The 24,757-nt window shown below is 41.1% G+C and overlaps 2 protein-coding genes and 1 long non-coding RNA gene across 9 annotated transcripts; 2 read left to right on the top strand and 1 right to left on the bottom strand.

Annotated features, from left to right (window-relative positions):
* The first annotated feature begins 242 nt into the window (after positions 1–242).
* LOC116926481 lies at positions 243–21,675 on the top strand. Of its 4 annotated transcripts, XM_032933382.2 has the most exons (14): positions 245–697; positions 11,131–11,262; positions 11,886–12,166; positions 12,240–12,601; positions 12,680–13,017; positions 13,674–13,792; positions 13,872–15,430; positions 15,539–15,673; positions 15,770–16,002; positions 16,078–17,670; positions 17,793–17,936; positions 17,995–18,177; positions 18,438–18,544; positions 18,620–21,675. In XM_032933382.2, the coding sequence occupies exons 2-14, from the start codon at positions 11,245–11,247 to the stop codon at positions 18,936–18,938; spliced, it is 5,391 nt and encodes a 1,796-aa protein (XP_032789273.2). In that variant the 5' UTR covers positions 245–697; positions 11,131–11,244; the 3' UTR covers positions 18,939–21,675. The 4 variants fall into 4 exon arrangements, 3 of the variants coding, with proteins under 3 accessions (XP_032789273.2, XP_032789271.2, XP_032789272.2); XR_004396124.2 differs by having other exon boundaries at positions 243–697; positions 13,872–15,673; positions 17,995–18,154; positions 18,620–18,662; XM_032933380.2 differs by having other exon boundaries at positions 246–697; positions 13,872–15,673.
* Positions 21,664–23,487, bottom strand: LOC116926557 (dynein axonemal light chain 1). The gene is made up of 4 exons (XM_032933503.2): positions 22,645–23,487; positions 22,467–22,578; positions 22,224–22,404; positions 21,664–22,158 (listed from the first exon to the last, which is right to left on the bottom strand). Exons 1-4 carry the CDS (start codon positions 22,794–22,796, stop codon positions 21,755–21,757), a joined length of 849 nt encoding a protein of 282 aa, XP_032789394.2. The 5' UTR covers positions 22,797–23,487; the 3' UTR covers positions 21,664–21,754.
* Positions 23,488–23,607: 120 nt separating this feature from the next.
* Positions 23,608–24,703, top strand: LOC123474040. 4 transcript variants are annotated; one of them, XR_006648660.1, is made up of 5 exons: positions 23,608–23,978; positions 24,043–24,162; positions 24,234–24,289; positions 24,386–24,557; positions 24,616–24,703. It is a non-coding gene; the product is annotated as an uncharacterized LOC123474040 (long non-coding RNA). The 4 variants fall into 4 exon arrangements; XR_006648659.1 differs by having other exon boundaries at positions 24,043–24,289; XR_006648658.1 differs by having other exon boundaries at positions 23,608–24,162.
* The last annotated feature ends 54 nt before the right edge of the window (positions 24,704–24,757 follow it).

Here is a 24,757-nt window from a genome sequence, read left to right as displayed (position 1 = left end):
TAGAATTTTATTGATCTTAATAAAAATAAAATAAAATCTTGAACTTGCTAAAGAAAAACAGTAAAAAGAAATTGTTGGAATTGATTGTTGAAAGTAGTATCCATGGGTTAAGCTAATGAATGTAAACGGAAAAACGGAAAGAATTAAACAAGATTTGATTTTGCAGTTAATTCAAATGAATTCATACTTAAATCAACGAAATAAAAAATGAATACGATCTATTTAGTTGGCGGAGGCTATACATTTAGGAAGTTGGTACCAGTGGCGCCTCACAGCGGCATTTAGAATCGAACACGAGCTGAATCGTTCAATCCGAGGTCAGTTGCAGTTGAGAGTCGAGCACGACCGTCCCACCTACCCACCAACGTGAACTGGTGCGGGACAAAACAACAGGAACGAACGAGAACGAAAGTGGTGGAGGGTGGAAAAAGAACGTGGCTTCTTAAAGTCCCCTTTAAAAAAAATTAAATTCACACAACTGAACGCGATTTTTAAACAAAAATTTACCTCGTGTGTGTCGTTGGCTCAACTTTATTTGCAACTACCCAATTCATCAATCACTACGGCCATTCGCCTTCTTGAAATCGAAGAGGATTACCTTTTTTTCTTACTGTCTTCACCGCGTGTTTTTTTTTTTCCTTAGTGTGTTGTGAGTGTCATTAATCAACTGGTCATCTAGATTCAACCAACGTTGCCGGTGAGTGAACAATTATGCTTATCTCTCTTTTCCCTCCATTTTTTTTTCCCGCTTTTTTTTATTTTGTTGTCTAAACATGCCTTTCAGTGAAAGATTTAAATAACTGATAGAGGCCTACTGTACGTGTTTGGATGTAATTGCGGTCGGGAGAGTGGGGAATTGGAAACGCAATTCCCAAACGGGACGATAGCACAAACACAAAACCAATGTTCTGCAGGGCGTCTTTTTACAACTAGTTTTATCCGCCCTCCTCCCTTTTTTTCGTTAACGAATTTCGGCGATACGGTGTACACACGCACTCTACAACGTGATGAATAACTAAAATGTTAATAGTAACTTTTGAAAATTTGATACTTTCCTTTCTCTCTCTCTCTGGCAAATGAAAGTTTATATTCGTTTTTCACTTCGTATGCAAATTTTGTTTCCAGTATTTTTCTTCCGGTACCTGTGTGTGTTTCATCGTACATGTGTTTTCTATTTGAACACCAGAAGAGAGGTGATAATATTAGTTTCCCTGAGTGCTTATTTTTCTTACAAATGAAAAAAACAAAAACAACTAAAAATTCTCTCTTTTTTTTTCTTTTAAAAAGCCAAGAAAAAAAAAACAAGTCGCTCACTAACTCTATGATTACCGCACAGCTGCATTCCTCCACTCACGACTTCTTTTTCGAGGGTGATGTTTATCGAAATAGACTGGCGCTTGTGAGGGCAGGGATCAGGGAGGAGCTTTTTTCTTTTTCTTTCCCCCCCTTTGAATATGTTTCTAAAGAAATCTATTAATCATTTTTTTAAAATTGATAAAAAAAAAAGCTTTTTGAAGGGATGGGGTGAGTAAATTTTTGAATAATTTTCGTAACACTGCGTGACCTAGAAACGTTCCTTTTTGTTGTTCTTTTCTGAGAATGGAAACATCAAACATTCAAATAGGTTTTTAAAAGGGGGGGGGGATTATTAGATCCCGTTCTCATCTTTCACGTCGTTATCCTGCGTCCCCATGTCCCGACACAATCCCATTTTGCCTTCATGATTTTATTATTATTCTTTTTTTCAAAAGAAAAAGATGGGGGGAGAAAGATCAATGTGAAGAAAGAGAATGTTGTATGTGATGTTTTAGTAGGGGGAGGTGTGAATGTTATTCCAGATGCCAGGAGATGACGTCACCTGCGGGGGTGTGAAAACACAAGGAGGCGAAAAAAATAGAACGGTAAAAATAAAAAATAAAAAACGAAATCTTAAAAAAATAAATAATAATAACCCTACCATGTACTGTCTTCTCCGGGACTACTTACCAAAAAAACAAAACAAAAAAATTGTTTACCTTTTCTTTTAGGGATGGGGGGGTATGTGTTGTTCCTATCAGCTGGTGGTGTTGAAGGGCTCCGTGTTTACACAGAGTTGTTCCTCCCATTGACGGCGATCAATACTTTTGAATTGACCCTGTTTTAAACTCTATTTTTTGTTGTTGTTGAACACATTTAAAATGTTGTTTTATCTGATTTTTTAAAAAATTTAACGACTGGTGTATTGGAATTGAACGAGATGCGATCGTTGATTCAAGGACATTTCGTATTGAGATCATTTTGGAAGGAAATCAAATTTCATTTGAATGTCTCAAGGAAAATGTGGATGGGCGATCCTTTTCTAATCGTGAAAAAGTTTAAAGTTCACCCGAAACAAAATGAGAGTCCCACCCTTTGCAAAGACGTCAGGGTCGTCGTCATTTGTTTTGTTTTCTTTCGTGATTTGTTTGTTGTTCATCATCAATGGCAGGGTTGATATCTGCGGGTCAAAGTTCACGGTTATCGTGCCTAGGTAATCGAATATGCGTTTTTCGTGACGTCGTTTATTTTTCATCATTTTTTTAAAATTCATTCTTTTCTTTTTTTTAAATATGGCGCTCTTCATTCCACCTCACTTTTCATTTCAAAAATATGCCGTCAGATAATGAAATATTGCAGTTCGCATTGTTGCACATTGTAAAGGTTTCTCGTATATCCACCACTGATGATAGCAGAAATTTAATTAGAAAATTGGGCCCTAGCGAGGCGAGGCTACAATGTGTGTGTGGACACACACACACACACAAACGGTGGTGCGGAAGAATTTAATGAGAGTGGACCATCTTACTTTTACCCAATTTTTTTTTTTTTTTTACATCCGGGGAAGTCCGAAGTGGATGTAACCCTCCCCCCTCCTCTTTAAAGAGAGAGAAAAAAACCTGTTTTTTATTATAACATCCATTTTAACATGACCTTCTTTTTCCTTAAGAAAAAAAGAAAAATTTAAGAACGATAAAAAAAAAGAGAGAGAGAGAGGGAGGTCTTATTGATTTATTGATGAATGTTCCAAACATACGAGTTTGCCTGTTGTTTTTTTTTACTCGTAAAATATTTTTGTTTCAAAAGAAAATTGAGAGAGAGAAAATGGTTGATATCAACTTCATCATGGTTCCAAAACTGACATGAGAGAAAAGAACTTCGCCGCAGGGGGGGTTTACGACTTGGGCGTCTTTTAATGGTAAAATGCTTGTGGGGGGGGGGAGCTATAATATAATAATAATATATATAAGGTTTGTTACAATCAGTTTTTTTTTATTTCTCTCTCATTTTCTTGTGTACAAAAAAAATGAAAAAGGGAGATGAAGTCGATGCGAGTATGTGCGCCGTAATCTTTATTATTATTTGTGTTGTTTTGAGTTGAATTTACGAGGAGCTTTTTTTCTTCTTTAGTTGGGTGGGAGATTGGGTTGGAAAAAAAAAAGCGCCGTTTAAGATTAGCATCAAAGAATCGTAAATCTATCGTGAAATCTAATCATACAATTATTCTTTTGAGTCATGAACCGTGACGGAGAGGGAAATAAATTGAACGCCCATTTTTTTTTCCCCTTTAGTGTTGCCCTTTTTTAAAAAAATATTTTATGGGGGGGACGCGAGCGTTTAAGTGATTAGCACCCGACTTGAGATTGATCGATCTTATTACAACTCGTGTCAGATTGGGTACATTCCAATCAAGAAGTGTATCGAACCAACAACCAAAAATTTTTATTTTTTTTTAAATTCCAACTTTCCACTCCAAATAAAATTGAAAGGCAAAATAGTTTTTTTTTTTTTAAATGTGTGTTCAACTTTGCGTGCAATCACGAACGTTTTTCCCCCGGTCTAACGAGATGCGCCCATTTCCAGTAACATACAAAACTATAGCGGATTTATTTGTTTCATTCGAATTGTTCTCTGCAATTTCTTTTTGGGGTTTCCTTTGAAAAAGGACATCTTTTAATGACAGCCGATTAAAAGATTTATTGCTGGTGTAATGATTGCAATAGAATGGATTTTTAAAATGGGGCCCTTCTTTTTTTTTTTAGAGGGGAAGGTCTCAAGTCTATAATTGAAAAACGAAAATAATGGCCATGACGTCATAGCAAAACAAAAAGGAAATGTTGCTGGCTTCCCGTTTTATTGGCATGACCGTCCAAAGAGTTGGCCAATATTATGTCATGGTGTTTTTTGTTGTTGTTGTTTTTCTTGTTTTGAATGACAGTCACTCGAGAAGAGAAAAATGAAAGCGACATTTTCAAATGCCGAAAAAAGGTCGTTGCAAAACAGCACTAGTCGAATTGAGGGTGTGGTTATGTTGATTAGTTTATCGACTGGTCAACCTCGAAGAATTTCGCAGAATTTTTTGTCTACAAATGGGAGAAGTTGATTGCAAAAAAAAAAATTGAATAAATGAGTAAGGCCTTTTGATTTCCGGGTGGTCGCTGATTGAACAGGCTTCGTGATATTTTGCGATTATACGTGGGGGGAATGGGCTTTCACGACGCCTTGGGCGTCTATACAATCACGCGTCCCATTCATCTCTTTCTCCCCTACACAATCATTTGTGGTAAAAAAAAAAAAAAGTCAGAAATGTGAAGGAAATTGTCGTTTGAAGTCGGCGGGGTGGCGGCCCTCATTTATCTTTTTTGTCAAATGGGATTGTGTCATCTTAAGACAACAGAATGAACGAACAACGGCTGAATTATTTATTTTGAAAATTTAATTTAAAAAAAACGTTAACGTTTTTTGTGTTTATGTAATTGAATAAAAGCGTTCGAACGATCGTTTCGGAATACATTTTTGCCTTCCATTTCCGTAATCGATTGTGATTTGCATAATCACACCGGTGAGACCTTGGCTGCCATTTTCTCTTCTATACTGTACATATCACTAATGTATTAATCAAAACAGGATCGATATGCCCAAATGCGTTTGATGTCCCCCTTCCATTAATATCGAATCAAACAAAAAGCAGCTACCGGCGTTCTTTTTAATTCGAAAAATATATTTGAAAGTGATGTAAAACGGGGGAGGCGTGTGCGTTTTTGAGCGAGAGTGCGTGAATAGAGGTGATGGTTTGTTGTTGTTCACACGACTCCCACCCTGTGCCCTCCTTCCGGATTCCCGCGTTTTGTTGCGTAGATTAGTGTGTGTGTGTATACTAGTCCGCCAACCTTTTTGCTCCTCCTCCTCCTCGTCGTCTTTGGGTTTGTGTAAACAAACACGAACGGAACAGAACCAGTTTTTTTTTCTATTATGGCCGGCGAAAAAGAAAAAAAAGGGAACGTGAGTGTCCATCTTTGATCGTGCACCGTATCCACACGGTATATACATATACACACTCACCATTTAAAAAGAAAGAAGAAAAGAACAGATGATATTTACACTCTTTTATTTTTTTTTCTTTCGATTTTGAACGGTGGGGGTAGGGCATTCCAAGAAGCACCGTAAAAGGTAGCTCTTCTTTTCTTCACAATTTTAACGGGGTGGGAATTTTGTGTGTGTGTGGATTCACGGCGCCTACAATCAATTGTTTATACTCGTCCTACATGCCGAGCACATGTATACAGCTCACCACCTCCATGTGGGTAGTGGTTTCTACACAAGACACAAAAGTTGTGTTTTTTTTTTTAATTCGTTTATCCATTCTTTGTCTTATGCATCGCGTATTTTCTCGTTTGAAAACGAATACCCGCGTGACATTTTTTTTTTTTTTTGACCGGAAGGAGGAGGATAAAGAACTATTTTTGTTTTGAATGATGAAGAAGATGCGCCGGAAGACGGAAACGGGGAATTTCATCACCTGGTTGATATTTTTTTTTGCAGTTCCGATATGATGGACCGGATGTGCGGAAGTAGGCGGGGTGAAAACCGAAATGTTTACTGATCAATCAATAAAAAAAAAAAAAAGGCAAAATGAGGAAAAGAATTGTTGATGTGTGAGGATCTACACTACTAGAATTTCAATTCTGTCGGAAACAAAAGACCATTCGAAAAGGGAGGGGCGAACGGACCTTTTCATTTCCGTGTACACATTTTTTCATTATTATTTTTAGACATTCCTTTTATGTTTTTAGAAAATAATAATAATAATAATAAAAAACAGATACAAACAATATATGCGTCGTTATTGAATGGGGGGATTCATATCCCGTGCGAGAATATCGAGCGCAAGTTAATGTGGGAGGAGGAGGTAACTAGTTCATCATTTCCTCTCGTGTTGTTGGCTGACGTCAGAAAAAAAAAAGTTTTTTTTTTTTTCGAACTCCCACCCTCTTCTTTTCTTTTTCCAAAGACAATTGGAACCTCCAACGACGACTCCCGACGCCGCCGTCGCCCTAAAAATACACGCGCACACGCACGCGCGTGAGCCGCGTGCGCGAAGCGGCGGCAGCAGCGGCGGCCGTTGGAAGCCGCACGAGTAAAAAAAAAAGAGATAAATCGAGAGAAGAAGAAGAAGAAGAAGAAGAAAAAGAGGAAGGCCAAGAAAATGAAAGAGAAAAACTGGGGAATAAACGAAACGATCAAAGAGAAGGAAAATAGTGAAAAGAAAGGGGAAGGGAGAACAGACTAGAAAAAAGATGGCCGCCTTTTCTATTTCCGTTCGAGAGTTTTTTTTTAATTATTTTAAATTTTATGTCCGTGTTTTTTATTTTTTTTTTATTTCTTTTTGCGTTCGGGAGGGATTTTCATTTTGCTCTTTAAAAAGCAAATTCTTTCGAACTGGTCGACATTTTTTTTTTTTGCAAGCGGTCATCGATGTGCGGTTTTTCAGCGTGAATATTTCTCAAAACGGAATGGTTCTCGATTCACTTAAGCAAGGAAAAATACCTTTGAAAAAAAAATTGGAATTAGGTCGTTGAGTATATTCAATCAACTTTGATACATTTTTTTTGTCGTGTTTGGGTGGGGATTATGGCCACGAAGAGCGGATAAGAATGGGGGAATGTTTGACGACGATCCATCACGAGAAAACTGTCGTTTGCTCGGATTTATTTTTTCTCTCTCTCCTTTACTCTACAACCCGAAAGTTCTTAGGGGGGTGTGTGTGTTTTTTTCCTAATTCATTTTAGATTCAATGATGATGCTTCTGTCGAGTTATAAGAGCTCCATTTTTTTTATATTAAAAATAAAAAGTGGGTACGGAATAGAAGAAATCACGCAATTCATCCATCATTCCACCGCCGATGGATTTTTTCCGTTTCTTTGTTGTTTCCCCCCGTGATTGACTCTGAAATTGGTACGAAATCAAAACAAAAATAATAATAATTGAAGAAAGAACCGCAAGTCGATTCAAACACCAATTTTCGGGGGTTTTTAGTTTGTCTACACACATTGTTTGAAACGTGAAAGATCCCCCCCAACTCCCTTTAACTGAAAGTTGTAGACTGCTGACAGCTGAAAGAATAAAGATTGGGAAGAGTCTCTGTGGAAGTTGCAGAGTATCTTTAAAAAACAAAAAAAAAAAAAAAGGTGTTGAAAATAGAATTGAATGCAATCACCTCTTCTAACTAATTCCTCGTTTTTTTTTTCTCTTCTCTTTTACTTGTGTGTGTTTTTATTCGACTCTTTGGGGATGGGGGGAATGGAACAATTTTAATGGCGTTTGCATCTGCTCGGCATCCGTCACGTTCTTCCCCGCTGTGTTTTCTTCTTCACGACATCTGAAGGATTTTTTTTTCTTACTTTTGAAGAGTCTTTTTTTTTTTTTAAATACTGGAAATGAAGATATAAAAGAGAACAAGAATCCTCTCGGATTGAGTTGAGAGTTTTCTTCAATTTGAGTCATCACGCCAATTCACGCCGACAGGTGGCAGAACTGATGCCGGCCACTTTTATCGGGGAAATCATTGAATTTCTACATTTTAAAAATTGGATTTCAAATTTACTTTGTTTGCTTTTTGCGGAATTGCGCATTTCTTTTAGTGGGATTAGTGAAGTAATTGTCTTCAAAAGAAAAGAAAAAAACAAAACAAATGGAGACACGTTGCGAGACACGGTGGGTAGAAAAAGATGGCGCTGTCGGTATCGTTGGTGTCCCATGTCGTGTCGAGTCGTCATCATCCAATGGAACAGGAAAAAAACTTGTCTCCGTTCCAGCAAAACTCTAATTTTAAACTCTGGCGCTCATTTTTTGTTTTGTTTTATTCCTTTTCTCTTTCTCTTCTTTTTTGTCTTGTACGTGTGTGTGTGTGCATTTGCGTGGGTTTTAAAAAAAAGAAGAAGAAGAAGACGGAATGGAATGGGAAAGAAATGATGAAAAGAGGCAACACGCAACGCAGAACGAAAACGAAGAGGGCAAAACAATCGTTTTACATGGGCAAACCAAAAAAAAAAAAAGAAGGGAACCCAATAAAACATGGACACACTCTGTAGAGAAAATACGAAAAAAGTGGGGCAACAGAACGAAACGTTACACGAGATCATAAAAGAAGAGTATAGAACCGCCGTAACTTCCATCCTCCTCCCACGCATCCAAACATACTGTTGTATTCCGTCCATTTGGTTGTATATTTTTATTATTATTATTGTTGCCATTTCTTGTCTTTTAAGGGCTAAACTCAGAGGGTTAAAGGGACCGGGGCTCTTTTTCTTGTTTTTTTTTCTTTTTCTTTTTCTTTATGGGTCCCCAAAATGGATGAAAGGGTTGTGTCGTGCGTTTTTAAAAGGGACGTCATAACAGTCTGCCGAATACGAGCAAACGAAAATAAATGCAGAAGGCGAAAGGACTTTTAAAATGGTGGACGTATCGTCTTTTGAAATTACGGTTGAAAAGGAGGGTATGGATTTTGACAGTTCGTTTTGAAAAATGGTTGCAATTTTTATTTGCAACCTGGCATCGGGAGCGCGCCAAATTCGAACGGGGAATGAAATGTTGCGTGTAAAGGTTTGCTTAATGAATTTTTGTTTCTAGAGGGGGTTAGCGGAGCAAGGGCATTTGGGAAGGAGAAACACAACAAAAAAAGAGAGTTGGCACTGCTGTCTTATTACCTTGGCGCTAAAATGAAAAAAAAGAGAGAGAGAGGCAGAGAAAACAAAAAAGTTCAAAATTTTCGGAAGTGTATAAAAACAAGCGTCACCGCACGTTTGGCAACGTTCCAGCAACCTCAACATTTTCAACAACAAAAAAGGAAGTACAAAAAAACAAGAGACACACAAACACCCAAAAGAAAAGAGATTAATCTTTTCTAGTTCGAATAAATCAGCTATTTTGGGGGATCACTTTTTCTTTGACATTTCCCATCGTTTAAAAAAAAAAAAAAAATTTTTCGCATAGAAGAAAATGACAGTCCTCGTTTTCAGCGTCGTTTTAATAGCATCTTTTTTTCAATTAGATTTTGAACTGTGATCCAATTAGAATCCCTTCCTCTTTGCTGCACACTCGTCTCCTTTACACACACTCTGAATGTTTATGTGTTATTCAGCGCGCATAATGGTATAAGGAGCCTGCCAAGGACCCGCCATACTGGAAAAATCCCGCGTGATGGATGAGCGGCAAAAACACGCATTCCTTTTTATTTCATAAAAAAAAAAAAAAAAATATTTAGAAATAAAGAGCAGAGACCTCTACGCATAATATTGTTATTTTCATCTGTTGTGAGACATTTCTTTTGTTGTTTATTCTTATCGATTCGAAAATGTTCTATCTCGAAAAAGTGTAAGTTTGGCCTGCGTGGAATGGGCCATCCACCGTCTACTTGTCATTTCCTCTTTTTTTTGGTTTTATTTTGTTTTGTTTTGTGGCTCTTTTTTTTATTTTTAAGTTGCGGACAAATCCGGATTATTCCCGATTTTTCTTCAACAGTTTGTCCCCCCCCTTTTTTTTTCCAGTTTCCTTGTTGGCTTGTCACGTAAAGGTAGGGTCGTGATAAGGACGCGCATTTCATTCCACACACACGGGCACAATGTCTTTTCTATTATCGTGGCATAACAATCACATGAGTCTAAGTTTTTAGACGAATTCTTATTGTTTGCAACAACTTTTTAAGGACTCTCATTTTCCGATGATACTCTTTCAACTGTTGACAATCGATTCGAGTCCTTTAACGATCGATATCAAAGTTAAATCATTTAAAAGATGTGGAACGTCGTAGTGGGAGTTGGGAGGGCGATTCTTAAAATAGACGCATTTTCTCTTGTAGAAAAATGATTTGAGGCTTTGGTTTAAACATTTTTCTTATTTTTTGCTTTAAAATAAAATAAATTTCTTTGGTTGCGCGCTTCCTGGAACATTAGTCGCCATCTTGGAAACCATTTTTTTTTTCTTCTTTCTTGCCTTTTGTTCCTTCGTTCCAAAAAAAGTCATTAAAAACTTTCTGAAAAGAAACAAAAGATTTTTGAAAATCATAATTTTTCATTTGGGCCCCCCCTTTTATTGTTGTTGTCTTGTTCAAAGCCGGAACGTGCATGGCGCACTGGGCCATGCCGATGATTACAAACGCCGCCATTAAGCGATCACATTCCCATTTTTTTAATTTTTTTGCAATTAAAAAATGGTCATCTTTAATCAACAACCAAATGCTCAATAGGCAAACTATGGTAATAACATGCGGTTATTACAATTTCTCGTAAAGTGGTACAATGGTATTGATTTCTTTTTATCTCCGTGTGCGTTTTCTCTATTTTCTACTCTGCTTCATGTTTTTATTATTTGTTTTTTTTTTTGGGGGCTGCCAGTTTAGTCGACCCTTCTTTTCTCCCTTTTTCCCCGGAGCTAATCAATACACAACGGTGAAAGAGCGTGGCCATAACAGAACACGCACCGAACAATCAAGAAGAGGTGGAGCCAAAAAGAATGAAGCAAAACATCACGTCCATTTGTCTTGTTTTTTTTTTTTTGGGGGGGGGGGTTGATTAGCGCCAGCAAGTTTGAACTCTTTGCTCTTGTTTTCTTCTCTTTTTTTTTTGTGCAAAAACACTGATGACGAACGAAAGATAGTCGAAAGATACACGTTTACACGGCTATTACGTCATTCATCTTTGAATTCGATTGTGTTCCCCGTTTTCCGGGGGTATCGTAAAAAATAGCGGACGTTCCTTATAAAACGATATATTTATTTTGTGTTCTTTTATTTTAAAAAACAAAAAATTTAATATTGTTTTTGTTTTTAATGATAGAAAGTACAATAGCAGAAAAAGAAAAAAAAACGGTTTGGAATTGAGTGACAGCGGTAGTAGACACTGCCGGGCCAACGCCATCAGCGGGAGACACGCCGGAGCCTACCATGCGCCATGACGGCGATCGATGCGGTAATGAACCAAAAAAAATGTTTTCTTTTCTTTTTTCTTTCTTTCAACTATACCTTAAAAATAAAATCTGCTTTAAAACAAATTATTATTGCTGTGTTTTGTAAAGCGTTATTTTTTTGTTTGCTGTCTATCTTCTTTTGTGTCAATTAAAAAAGTTGAAAAGAAGGGAAACAAAGCTCAGATTAAGGGGTCGGGCGTTACTTTTATGATTCACGAAACTAAAAGCCCCTCCCCATCTCATACTTCCGAGTAATATTGCAATAATGCGAGTACGGATGTCAAGGGAAAATGGAGGACGAGATTTAAAAAAAAAGAGTAGTCGAGTGTCTATTTTTTTTTGTTTTCTTTCTCGAGTGAAAAGCGGAAACTTTTTTTTTCTTTTCTTCTTCTTCCTCTCAAATGACGTCGTCCTGAAAAGAAAGAAAAAATTTACTCTCTGATTAAAATTAATGATTTTCTTCTTTCGCTAAAAGTTCTCCCACTCCCCCTGGAGCGCTAATTTCTGCACTCACGTTGCACCGTGTTCAAAAAAACAAAACTTGGTCGTCATCACATGCCCGAATTTGAATTTCTTTTTTGATTTCACGGTTCGCATTTCCGCTTGGGGTGTCTCTTTTATGCAGAGCGTTTCGGAACTGTCGTCATCGTTGGTCGTCAGACGTCCTCTGTCGATGTTGCTACCGCCTTCGCCTTCATCCGAATTCGCCCTGTTTGCCTCAGCGTCCAGCACCAGTGGTAATCACGGCGCTTCACAAGCCATTAACGCATCACCTGGCGGTGGTGGCACGACCAACGGTGTAGTTGTTTTACCTACCGAATTGCTCCTGTCCTCGCCAGTTGGCACGGAGTCGTCTGCTCTTCAACTCGTCGGTTGTTATGGCGACCATTCGGCTAATCATTCATCGTAAGTTTTTCATTGTTGATCGTTCATTGTATCTATTTATTTTTGCTTCAATAAGAAAATTGGAATCGAACAGGGAAGACAGGAGGCATCTGGTGACGATTGGCGGTGTAGGGGATATTAGCCGGTGTAGTAGCAATGGCAGTAATAACAATTGGCTGGCCGATTTAAGCGTTGAAGTATGTAAAGTGGAAACGATCGGAGAAGAAGGAAGCGACAATAGCGGCGGAGGAGGTGGAGGAGGAAGCGGGGGAGGTGAGTGCGGTGGCGGCAGTGACGATTGGGACGAGTCCGTCTTTTTCGAAGCCGCAGCTGCCGCCGCCGCTAGTTGTTGCGCTACCGGACAGGCCAGTCATCTCCATCATAATCCGCATCATCAGCACGACGTCGGCAACAACCTGGACGTTCTCCTGGGCAATCCCAATCTCCACCATTCGAGTACGTTTCTAGATTGATTGATTTTGTTTTTTAAATCCAACATTTTTCCAAACGGAATTTTGTTTTTCTAACACATAGGTGGCGGTACTGATCTGCTGGAACTGGACGTTCAAAATTGCTGTACAGTCGATTTCCCCTTGTCGCCTAAGCAGCTCCTCCTGGGCGGCAGTGGTGGTGGAGGAGGAGGAGGTTCATCGGGTAATAGCAGGAGTAGTAGCAGCATAAGTAGCAGCAGCAGTAATAGCAACAGCAGCTGCTGCCCCGAAGACGGCCAACTGATTGCCAGTGCCGGACTGTTGTCGTCTCCTCCGTCGACGCCGTCGCCTTCATCCTCAGGCGGTGGCGGTTCAACACGACAACTGCAACAGCAGCAGCCGTTGCCGCAACCGCCGCAGCCCTGCTCAGTAAGTGACAAAGTAAGAACTTCTCGTCGCCTCCTACCCTTCCTACACCCATTCCTACCCCTCCCCCTACCCCCTTAAAAAAAAAAAAACTATGGCCTCTTGGTGTAGTAGTATAGGGTGTAAGTGGCACCACACTATATACTACAGGCTGTTGCGGAACTTCTTGCGTTTGTTTCCATCCGGCGTCGGAATTCCCGAAATGTTTTCTGATTGATTTCCACCATTGAATTCCTTTTTTTTTTTGGGGTGGGGGGTGGGGGGTATTTCATCCTACCTTTTCTTTTTTTTTTGTTTCCTATCGACTGTTTAGAAATGTTCATCTTATTTGAGAAAAACAATGAAGGGGATGGGTCTTCCGTTTCCGGAATTCTCGAAGACATTTTCCATGTTGTATGGTTCACATACATCTCCCCCTCTGGCGTCCTATTGGTGATTCGTCCACAAAAGTATAAAAAAAAAAAAAAAAAAGTGGCTTCCGGAATTCCATTCATTTTTTTCCTCCCCTCTCTTGCTCGACTTTGTAACGTTTGAAAACTATTTCGTTTAGACGGATTGGTCTTTGTCGCGCTCAAACATTTCAAATTTAATTTTAAAAATAATTTTTTATCAATGCGGGTTTTAATTACGAATGAATTCCTATTTAAATGGAATATTATTTTCTTTTGCAGATGTGTAGCAAAGTGTTTACGAGCACGTCGGCCCTGGCCAAACACAAACTGACGCACAGCGACGAACGCCGATTTTCATGTCAATTGTGCGGCAAAGCTTTTAAACGCCAGGATCACTTGTAAGTTTTCGAATTGACCTGTTTGATAAAGTCATCTAATCGCATTCCGTCATTCCGTCCAACATTCTTTGCCCAATAGAAACGGACATTTAATTACGCACCGTGAAAAGAAGCCATTCGAATGCCGGGCGGATGGATGCGGTAAATCGTATTGCGACGCGCGGTCGCTACGACGCCATCAAGACAATCATCACGCGCCACCGGGCAGTTTAGCTCTTGCCGGAACGATCCAGCAGGCGCCGAGTCCGACCGGACTCGGTTCTTCGTTGCCTTCGAGATCGGCGTCATCGGCTTCGTCGAATGCTGGGCTGTTTATCAGCGAATTGAGCGGCGGATCACCCGGTCTTGTTATGCCGACGCCATCCGCCGGATCGACGCATTATCCGGCGCCCGGCAGCAATGGCAGCTCGACGACATCCAGCGGCGCGAACAGTGGCCATTTCCAGGTCAATCAGGCGACGGAAAATGGGCAGCAATTCGCCGGATGGGTCACGAATTCGGCCGCAACGTCAGGCCACGATTCCATCATTTCGCTGGATTCGCGCGCTGCACAGTACGGCTCCGTTCCTCCCGGCACGGCTAATGGCGATCGTTACCTGCCAGCCGAGAATCAAGACGGCCATCAGGCGCAGGTCACCTGGACATCGGCACCGGCCGAAAGTGTGTCGCCTCCGAAAGGAGCTAAAAAGCAAGGGACACATTCGGCGGCCATGAAAATAGCAGAGAAGCCGAATAATAGCAAGGTCGACGGTGCTGGAACAAATGGAAAAATTCCGTCTCCGTCAATGCCGGCAGCAGCGGCGGCTGCTGTCGTCGTCGTCAAATCAACGAAGAAGGCGAAGGGGTCGAAAATGCAACAGAATGGCAAGGCCGCCGCAGGAGCCTCGTCTACCAAGAATAATGGCAATTCGAAGAAAATGGCGACGGATTCCAGCACGGCAGCCAATAACGACGGACTGACGACCCAGCAATTGGAACTCATCCAGGAAATAATGCGGCAGACGCAAGAGCAGCACAGGTTGATGCAGGAGGAGCAACAGCTTATCCAGCACAAACCCGCCCAACCGTCGCATCACACGGCTTCCGGGCCGGCAACGGCCAAAGCGAAGAAGACCAATAACAAGGTCAAATGGACGTCTCCTCCGCCTTCGACGGCCAACAATAGCGACCCGAATCAAACGTCGGGTCAATCGACGGCAGCGTCGAACTCGTCGGCCCCTCCCGGAGGAGATCCGTCCGCGGCCAATGGAGGCGTTTCCGGCCGTCCGGTTGAATGCAACGTTTGTCAGAGGCGTTTCAAAAACACGCCGGCCCTCAACGGCCACATGCGTTTGCACGGTGGATTCTTGAAGAAAGAGGCGGAATGCAGCGGATCCAGCGGGTCGGGAAACGGATCCGGTGGCGGGGGTAGTAATGGCAGCTCAGGCGGCGGAGGAGGTGGAAGCGGCAGTGGAGGCGGAAGTAGCAAAAAGCCGGGCGAGAGTAAGAAAGATCCGAATACGCCTCCGCTTCAGACGGCTTCCGTCTCGGTGCGTGCCCTCATCGAAGAGAAGATCATCCAGCGCCGGAATAATATGGCGGCCAACAATCCCTCATCGTCTACTACACCGACTTGTCCATCGTCGGCTTCTACTTCAGGTACTACTACTACCATGTCTGTCGTCGCTGCGGCGGCACCGTCGTCATCCGCCAGTTCTGTTGTTGTCCAACAAGAGCAACAACATTCTCATGCCTTACCAATCTCAGTACAATCAGTCAATCCGCCACCGGAAGCGTCTGTGATGTTGATGGACGTCCTAGAAGAGGATCAAAGGGAATCGATGGATGTTCAATCACAGCAGCCGCTCGTTCCCAAAATGGAGCCGGAAGGTTATTTCGAAGGTAAGGCGATTTGTTTATAGAATCCGGAAGCTCAATTTAATTAATGGCGTTGGCTTTTTCAATTTTTTTAAAACAAACAAACAAAAACAAATGAAGGATCGCTATTGGCACTCAGCCCAGTCAGTCTTCACAGAGCCTTGGAAGGTGATATGGATGCCATACCTGATGACGATCCGGCAAGCAACGAAGGCGGGGTCTCTTCCGGATTGCACAATTTGCATCATCACCACCACCATAGTCACCACGGTGAAAACTTTTTCTCGACATCCTCGTCATCGTCGTCTGCTCTGAGCGAAGTCCCCCTGCTGGACGATTCCGTTTTCCATCAGGTTCGTCCAATGGCCGGAAGTGAATTCTCTTTTATAAAAAAAAATGTGTTGGTTAACGTGGGGTGCTGTTTCCAGGTTTCAGCGGCTGCCGCTTCGGCGTTGCTGTCGGATATTAGCAGCTTGGATTTGCAATCTTACATGGACAGCGGTAACGGCGGTGGCAATCACAATCAGCAACAGCACAGCCAAAATGGCGTCGGACAGTATTCTGATTTGTCGCAATATTTGGCCAGCAGCGCTGGAGATCACGTCAATGAATCTGTCGTTGTCGACTCGTCCGGAATGTACGGGCACGACGCCGCTAGCGGTTTCCAGCATCACTCTGATGCCGGTTACGTCTCGTATCACCACCACCAGCACGAAACGAGTGTAGGTGTAGTGGCTGGATTGGTGAGCGCGGCGTTCGGCTTCGATCCGTCGCCTTCGACGCCGCTCTCGTCTCTCTGTTCGCCGCAGCACTACGTTCAGCATCAGTATCAACAGCACAGCCATCAGCCGGATTACACGCACAGCAGCAATAGCGTCGATACGTGCTCCGGCGGAGGAGGATATCAATCGATGTTGATGCCGGGCGTCGATGCTTCACCGTACACGCCGTCTCCTTCACCCGTCAGTCCATCCGTCACGTGCTCTTCTCTTCCGCACTTGCAGCGCTTCCAGCCGCAACAGCAACAACAACAGCAGCAGCAGGATGCTGTTGGATTCTATTCGACGTCGAGTTTCTCCAGCGGAGGTGCGGCCCACAATAACGCGCAGAGCAATTTCATGATCGATTGCGCCAATAGCGTCTTGTACAACATGGAAGCGAGCGGAGGAGGTGGATGGGACCATGCGGCCGATTTGACCACCGTTGCCACGGACGCTCTGCCGCAGCTGATGGAACAAGACCAGCCTTCCGAGCAGATGGATCATCAACAGCAACAATCTTCTGCCGTATTGCTCAAGCCCGTCAAGGTGAAGAAAAGTCGGCCGTCGAGAGCCAAAAAGACGAACGCCATCGACGCTGAGGCGGGCGAAGTTAAAAAACGCAAAACGATGACGCTGACGGGCAAGAAGTGCATCAAGCGCAGCGACGACACGGATGACGTGTTGATGCTGGGCAAAGGCAATAGCAGCGCTAAAGGCGACGGCCAGTTTTTCAGCGCCATGAATTTGACGAGTTCGGCTTCGTCGGCCGGCCGTCATTGCCTCATGTTGAATCCGAAACGCAACGGAGTTGGACTTTATTGGAATCTAGTCAGGGACAAACTGGTGAGCCCGCCACAAGTCCCATCCAGCTCTGCGTCGCGTCAAAAGAGCCGCGTCCGCATCGGGAAGGATCACCAGTGCGCCGCGTTGCCCCGTTGCAAAAAGAAAGAGGCCAACAAGGAACGCGAATCTGCCGTCCTTTGTTGGAGCGCTAATTTAGCCGGAGGCAAATCTACGGAGCTTGACCGGCTGCTGGCCTGGACCCGCTCGCCCGCTCTGCCTGGACCCAAGCGCACCGAAGAAGAGGTGCTGGCCGTCGTGACCCACTTTCACGGCGATATCCAAGCGGCCAAATTGCACTTGCTGACTCAATCATCATCCAGCCATCACGTTCTCAATAATTGGACGCCAGAAGAGATGACCGTCTTTCACGCCGCTTTGCTTCAACACGGCAAAGATTTCCCCCAAGTTGCTCAACACGTACGTCCAATCATTTTCTTTCATTCGCCCCCCTTTTCTTTTTTTTCTAATTTGGTCTCCACTTTTCAATTGCCTTTTATTTATTTTATTTTTTTCTGACGAATTTTTTTTAATGTGTTTAGTTACCTTCGAAAACGGCCAGCCAGTGCATCCAATTTTATTACCTCTGGAAGAAAGTCTGCCGGCCTCACGAATACGCGTCGATTAAGCGTTCCATGGTCGGCGGATCAACAGCCGCCCCTCAATCTTGCAGTCCTAGTCTGATGGTAAGCAAATGATTTGATTAAAAAAAAATGCCTTTCATTGGGTTGATTGAATCTCTAGGACGAGACTAGCCTTTGCGATTGGCGTGACGTTGGATGCAGCGAAAATGATCTAATTAGCCTGACGCAACCGCCTGTCGTCGCCACGTCTGCGGCAGCATCGCAAGATTGCTCCACCTCCTCTTCGCCCTCCTCTTCTTCTCTGTTGCTGCTCTCCCCCTGTGAGTTTGCCGACTGCCATGCGGTGAGCTGATTTGTCCACATCACGAAAACCCTCTAACCCCTTCGTTTTTCTTATTAATTCTCCACAAAAAAAAACAAACATGACGCGCACAAGAGTTTGGTTTTGTTGTGAGCACTTTAACGGCCTCGATTTACCGCCGATCAATACTAATCACTATTTGGTGTGAAAAGTTTGCTGATTTCAAATAATTATTTGGTTTTAAAAAAAAACAATGGTGTAGAGAGTTGAGTTGAGATGTGACATGTTGGATGTGTTTGCAGATTTCCAGTAATCGAGCGACTCCGCGACGTTATCAAGGCAATCAATCTAATGCTTCGCCTTCAATCTCCCTGGCCGATAAATTGTATCCCTGTTCGGTGTGTCACAAGTAAGATGTCTGTTTTTTTTTAAGTGATCGATTCAAATTTAATCCCTTTTTTGTTTCAAAATTTCGTTATTGAAGGGTATTCGACAAAGTCAAGAGCCGTAGCGCCCACATGAAGACGCACAAATCAGCTTCGATGGCAGCGGCGGCTGCTGCGGCGGCCTCGTCTTCGACGACAGCCAACGGACAAGATAATTGCTCGTCACTTGTGAGCAATAAAAATCGCAAGAGTCATCATCATCATCATCATCACGTTCATCATCATCACAAATCGCCATCGCTAGCAGGCGGAGCTTTAACTCCAGCGTCGCCCGTCTCCACCACGTCGCATTCGTCGCTGTCGTCCACTTCTTGCTCGCTTCCATCGCCGTATTTGCCGTCGCAGAGTCTCTTTTGAAATCTGTCTTGCGCGCTTTATTTTAAAGCAGCGGACCAAATCAGAAAGAAAAACAGCCCACACACACACACAAAAAGGCAGAATATATAGGTAACTCAAATAATTTTATGTAAATCACGCTAGCCCCCCCCCCAACCCCTCCAGAAAGTCAGCTTCCCTCTTAATCAGAAGCTCAAAATCTTTGTTTCTTTTTTAACCTTTTTCAAACTTTTAAAAATGATTGATGTTATCTCTTTAAACAAACAAGATATGCTCTTACGATTCTGTATGTATAAGTTTCTCACACCAAGTACCGCGACGAAACGGGCAGTGCCTTTTTCAGTTTAAGGGTTGGACCCTCCCTCAACCACACCCTAATCTCGTCCCACCTTTTATCAAACAAACAAAAGGATTGATTTTGTTTGTTTTCGGTGTTGCTCTTATGTTCTTTACACATTTTTTTGTTTTGTTTTGTTTTGTTTGGCTTTCATCATTCAAACTTTTTCAGCGTGGTCTTGTTGATTATCAATTCAAATTCGGCCCCCCCCTTTTTTTTTAACTTTTAAGATATAGACATATATATATATATATATAAACACTATATATTTTCACGCTAGAATCGATTTCCGCCTTGCTGGTTGGTTGAGGTGGCGATTTATAGGTAGACCTTTTGTTGGTTTTTGATTTTCTTCTTCGCGTGTGTGCGTGGTGTGTCTTCTTTTGTTCGACGGGCACAACGTTTTCGCCTGTGCGTGTGCAATCATTATCTTAAAGCCCTCCCCACCTGCTCCCCTCCTCACTCCTCTTTTCGTGAACGGGAAGGAGGGAAAAAAAAACAACTATAGGGAAAGGAAATCCCAATAATCGATTTCACTGCTCATCAGCAAATCAGCCATACAATTTTGAAATAATTTTTGTGTACGTGTGTGTGTGAAAACATTAACCTTTACCTGCCTACTCTTTATTATTAGTTTTGCGAACTGCAAAACGAATTCGTTGTGCGTGAACGTGAATGCCACCACTCAAACCTTGGTAATCTTTTGGCAAAACTTCTCTTTTTGATATACTTATCCCGCTATATTGTGAATTTTATATTAGAAGCATACCTTTGGCTTGTTTATGTCATATGCTGGACAACAACTTGAAAGGTTGTTGTCGTTTTTTTTCTTTCTACGTCAGTCATCACCACAGTCAAACCAAACAAAAGAAGGAATAACGCCGGTGTGTGCAAGCCAATTTGATGTATACACAAGCACATAATGATTATCCCAGTGTTATTGTTAATGATCCCTTCTCGTTTTTTTTTTTCATGATTCAATTAGGCAATCTCGAAAGGAAAACATCTTTTACGGTGTATGCAGTAAAAACTTGATGCTAAATTTTATTTTTATTTTTGGAAATAAGGAATTTGTTTGACAAATGCGGAGATACCCCGTGAGATATAGAAATCCCCCGTCGTAGTGACGTAAACACAAAGGAAATTGAAAACAATAAGAGGAAAGGGATTTTTTTTTTTAAAGAAAAGAGAGAGAGAGTAAAAAAAAAAATCCCCGTGACCAATATATCAATAATTAGCTTGTTTTTTTAAAAATAATAACAATAATATATTTTATGTGACCATATTTCAATCCGATTATGATTGGCACTCAACTTATTAATCTATTTGTTAAAAATCCTGTTTTCTCTCTTCTGTTATAATTTTTGTTTTTTTATTATTATGATTTTGTTCCTCTCACGTCTTTAAAAAATTCTTACCTCGATCGGCGGAGTAATTTTTTAATTTTTATTTGACGCATTTCAACGTGTTAGCGTGAGGCAATGCAAAACCAAACCGGTACGAAGAAATAATAATTCTAATAATAATAATAAAATAAGTAATAATTGTAAAGAATTGAATAATTCACGTTCTTTTCATTACTACATTTCACCGTTTTGAAACATTTGGAATCGTTTTATTTTTACGGAAATACTTTCTTCATTCTTACTATTACTATAGCGTGAGTGTGCGTGATTGTGTTGCGTAGCCTCAAGAGTCTTTTTTCACCCACACGTCATCCAAAATTTTTATTCAAATTTTGTTTTTCCGATTTCTCACTTTTCTGGTGCGTGTGAATTTCATTTTTTTTTTCATTTCTGGGTTATCCCTATGTACCAAACGGAGCAAAGAGCGTGTGCCATGTAGATAGTGTACAGCAAAAGCAAAGCAAAGTGGCGTGATTTTTGCGATCACTCTCCTACACCGTGACGCCACATTATGCAATGAAGCGTTCAATCAGCTACGCACCCACCAAAATAGAAACCATCTGATAATTCTAGTTGACGAAAGATATTTGTATACAGAAAGACCTCCTCTCGATTCACATATGTAATCCGGTTTCATTTTTCGATTTTTTGTTGTTGTTGTTGCTGATTTTTCTTTTTTTTTTTTTACAATTTTTTTGCGGTTTGGGTTTTTATTTAAAAAAGTTTGCAAATTCCCACGTCTTCTTGTATTAGGTCTCTTTTTTCTCTTTGACAATTTTACACATTGCCCTGAACGCTGTACTGCCCTCTCTTATATCATTCTCCCCTTCCCCCTCAATGCCCTCCCACTTTTTTATATCCATCAGTGTGTGTGCGTGTGCGTGCCGTTGCCATGACAGCGCCAATTCTTCTTATTTTTTTTCCTCTATTTTTTTTTAAATCTTCAATTCTTTACACTATCGTTGTTGCTGTTGAATTATAATATAACACGGTGTGTGATTAGTTTAATTCCAAATCGCTTTCTTTTTATTCTTCTTCGCTCAAAAAGAATTAAGCCAAAGACATCCATACAAATAAAAAAATGAAAATGTTACTTACTCTTCTTTGAGGCCGATTTCCTCGGTTACTGGTTCAAGGGAGTTCGTGACTGGGTTACTAGTCACGCTCAATTCCATTTGGGATTCAATGCAGTTCTTTTCATTTTCATTTTGTTCTTCCGTTTCCTCTTCTTCCTCTTCTTCTTCCTCTTCTCGTTCTTCTTCTTCTTCCTCTTCTTCGTTTTCTTGTTCGTCTTCGTCACCTGAGTTCTTGAACCTGCTCCCGTCTTCATTGTCTTCGCTTTCGGCAGATTTAGGTCGCAATTCAGTCTTAGCATCCGATAAGTTCACCTCCGTTTCCATACATTGTTGGCCGTCAAGTTTGGCTAAATTAGGCAGTCGTCTCACCACCTCTGAACGCCAAACACCTTCACTGGTGCATCGCTCCTCTAGTGGATTGCCTGCAGCATTCCCAGATAAATTGGTTCCAGTCGCTTCATCAATTATTATTATCGAAAACACGTACCAACGAAAACTAGCTCTTTAAGATTAGGCACCTCGGCCAGCCTCATGAATTCGACCCATTCGCGGACCAAATTGTTGGACATGGTCAAGACTCGAAGCTTCTTCATCATTCCGATGCCTTTGAGCTTCTCAATTTGGTTGTAACTGATCCACAGTTCTTCCAGTGTTTCGCTGACAGCTTCCTATCAAAAGGTATCAACGATTGAATGAGCTAATCAATTTTTAGAGCTTTTCAAAGTAATACTATGCCGGAGATAGATTTGATGCTGTTTCGACCCAAAGACAAGATCTTCAGATGTTTCATGCTGCCCAGATTAGCGATCCTTTCGATATTGTTGGATGACAACGATAATTTCCTAATTGATTATGTAATTAATTAAATGTACAAGTTGAATTTCTAATTGTTATTAAAAAGGACTTACTCGCAGGCAATGAACGATAGCATCACGGTATCCATCTTGTCGAGTGAGGGACAGATACCTATCAGTTTAATTTCGACAGCTGTGGAGATCTTTTGCTGGGTATGGGCCTCCCATTGTTTCACTGCTTCTTTCATCGACATGGCGTTCCACATAGTGAGGTATTTTTAAAAACCCGGCGGTTTTTACCCCGCCGGCTCTGCGTGTCTTGGAACTATTGTATCAACCGAAGAACTTGAAAAGGTAAATGTTTACAGAAAGATTGCACGATGTAGGCGTTACACGTTTGCGTAAGGGATTTTGCCTTTGCAAGCTTAAAAAATTATACAAGCAGTTGGTCAGCACCCCATCAATAAGCTCGTTGGGGGATAGTTGGTAACGAAATAACAAATAAACTCATCGCTGCCCAGCAACAGCTCTAAGGCAACGGCAACCAGTTTGGTCGATTGAGAAGTAGTAAACCATCAAGAATATTTTCTTTCCTGAACATGAAATCAAATTTATGATTCAGGAAGTTTTAGTTGGACAATCTTGCAGTATGTTGCTTATTTTAACAAATCGATTGTATTCGTATTATTGTTTCCTTTTTAATGTTTTTAATTTTCAGAGAAGTAGCCATGTTGAACATTTCAAGATGGCACCGGTTGTCACTGAGAGTCGTTGTTTCATTCAGGTTGAATCTATTGCCACGAAAGATTTCGTTTTTACAGTTTTTGAATTAAACGTAAAAAACAAAGTAAAGTTGTTGCGCTAGCAGTATTTTGCTTTCGTTTATTTTTAAAACGGCTGGTTTTACGAGAAAATCAATAACTTATTCGAAATCCCCGTTCAATTTTGATTATACCGTGGGATTTTTGTCGAATTCCAAGAGATGTCGTTTTTTCCATATTTTGACAAAAGTGGGAAGGCCCACTTCCCTTCCCTTCCCTTCCCCCCCCCCTTCCCTTCCCACTTTTTCATTTTTGGCCAAATTTTGAATTTTGCTTAAAATACATGATTTTGATTCAAAATTGAATGAAAATCACGGAAATCAAGTTTATTTTTCCATTGGTCCTATAGTTTTTCAACTAAACTTAAAAAACAGAGTTGGTGCTCTAACAGCACTTTATTTTCGTTTATTTAAAAAATGGCTGGTTTAACGAGAAAACCATAACGTAATCGAAATCAGTGTTCAATTTTGATAACATTGTGTGATGTGGCCTTTTTCTCCAAGGTTTATCGGGAACTTTGGTAGTCGTTGAGTCCTTCTTTCATCAAGAGTAATGCGTATTTTTAGGCGCAATCTAAGGTCTAAGGCCGAAACATTCCTATTGAATACCCTAGAATGCAACAATTGGGTAAGGACATCTGGCGGATGAATTTCAGACTAACTGAATTTTGACATCCATTAAAATGATACAGGATGGGGTGTGTGACTGTGTGTCCAAGTAACAAGTAACCCTTAAGTTTGTTTTCTTAGCTAATTTTTGTGTTCCCATCGATAATTCAGCTATTGACTATGGGTGTGTTATTTACGATCTAGTAAGTTCAGTGTTACGTGTCTGTTGGAGAAAGAACACTTCAAAGGGATTGTTTTTTTTTCTGTCTCACAGTTTCCCTTGTCATCAGATAGGCAAGGTGTTGAACCACGAAATTGTTAGCAGCCCAGGTTTGTCACTTTCCACCATGCTATTGTTTAATGAAAGGTACTCATATTCTGTCTACTACCGAACTAATTGGTATGGTTCTATTGTTCTCTTTCAAGGATGAAACTATTTCAAACTAAAAGCACTAAGGATGTGGACGCTGGAAGAATTGTGAGCATCTTAGGTCTGTCAATTTTCATCATATGATGATGGCAATGCCATTGTTCAGTGAGAGGATTCATATTCTACCCAGCAATCTACCCATAAGCTTCAACGCTATCATCTTATTAGGTACTTTAAGTTTCTCTGTTGTTTTAGTATTCTTCTATTGTTCTGTAATCACATGTAGGGCTGCCAGCCTTCGTCTTTGTTTCTACGCAAACCGCCGTCCAGACGATTTCCGCATTTCTATCCATCAGACTGCACGCATTAAGTAAATTTTTTTCTGTTAAGTTTAAGATAAAATACATTTCACTTCCTATCTAAAAAAT

The sequence above is a fragment of the Daphnia magna genome, linkage group LG7 (assembly GCF_020631705.1).
Source record: "Daphnia magna isolate NIES linkage group LG7, ASM2063170v1.1, whole genome shotgun sequence".
In the NCBI taxonomy this organism is placed as follows: domain Eukaryota; kingdom Metazoa; phylum Arthropoda; class Branchiopoda; order Diplostraca; family Daphniidae; genus Daphnia; species Daphnia magna.
This window is presented reverse-complemented; position numbering and strand designations above follow the sequence as displayed.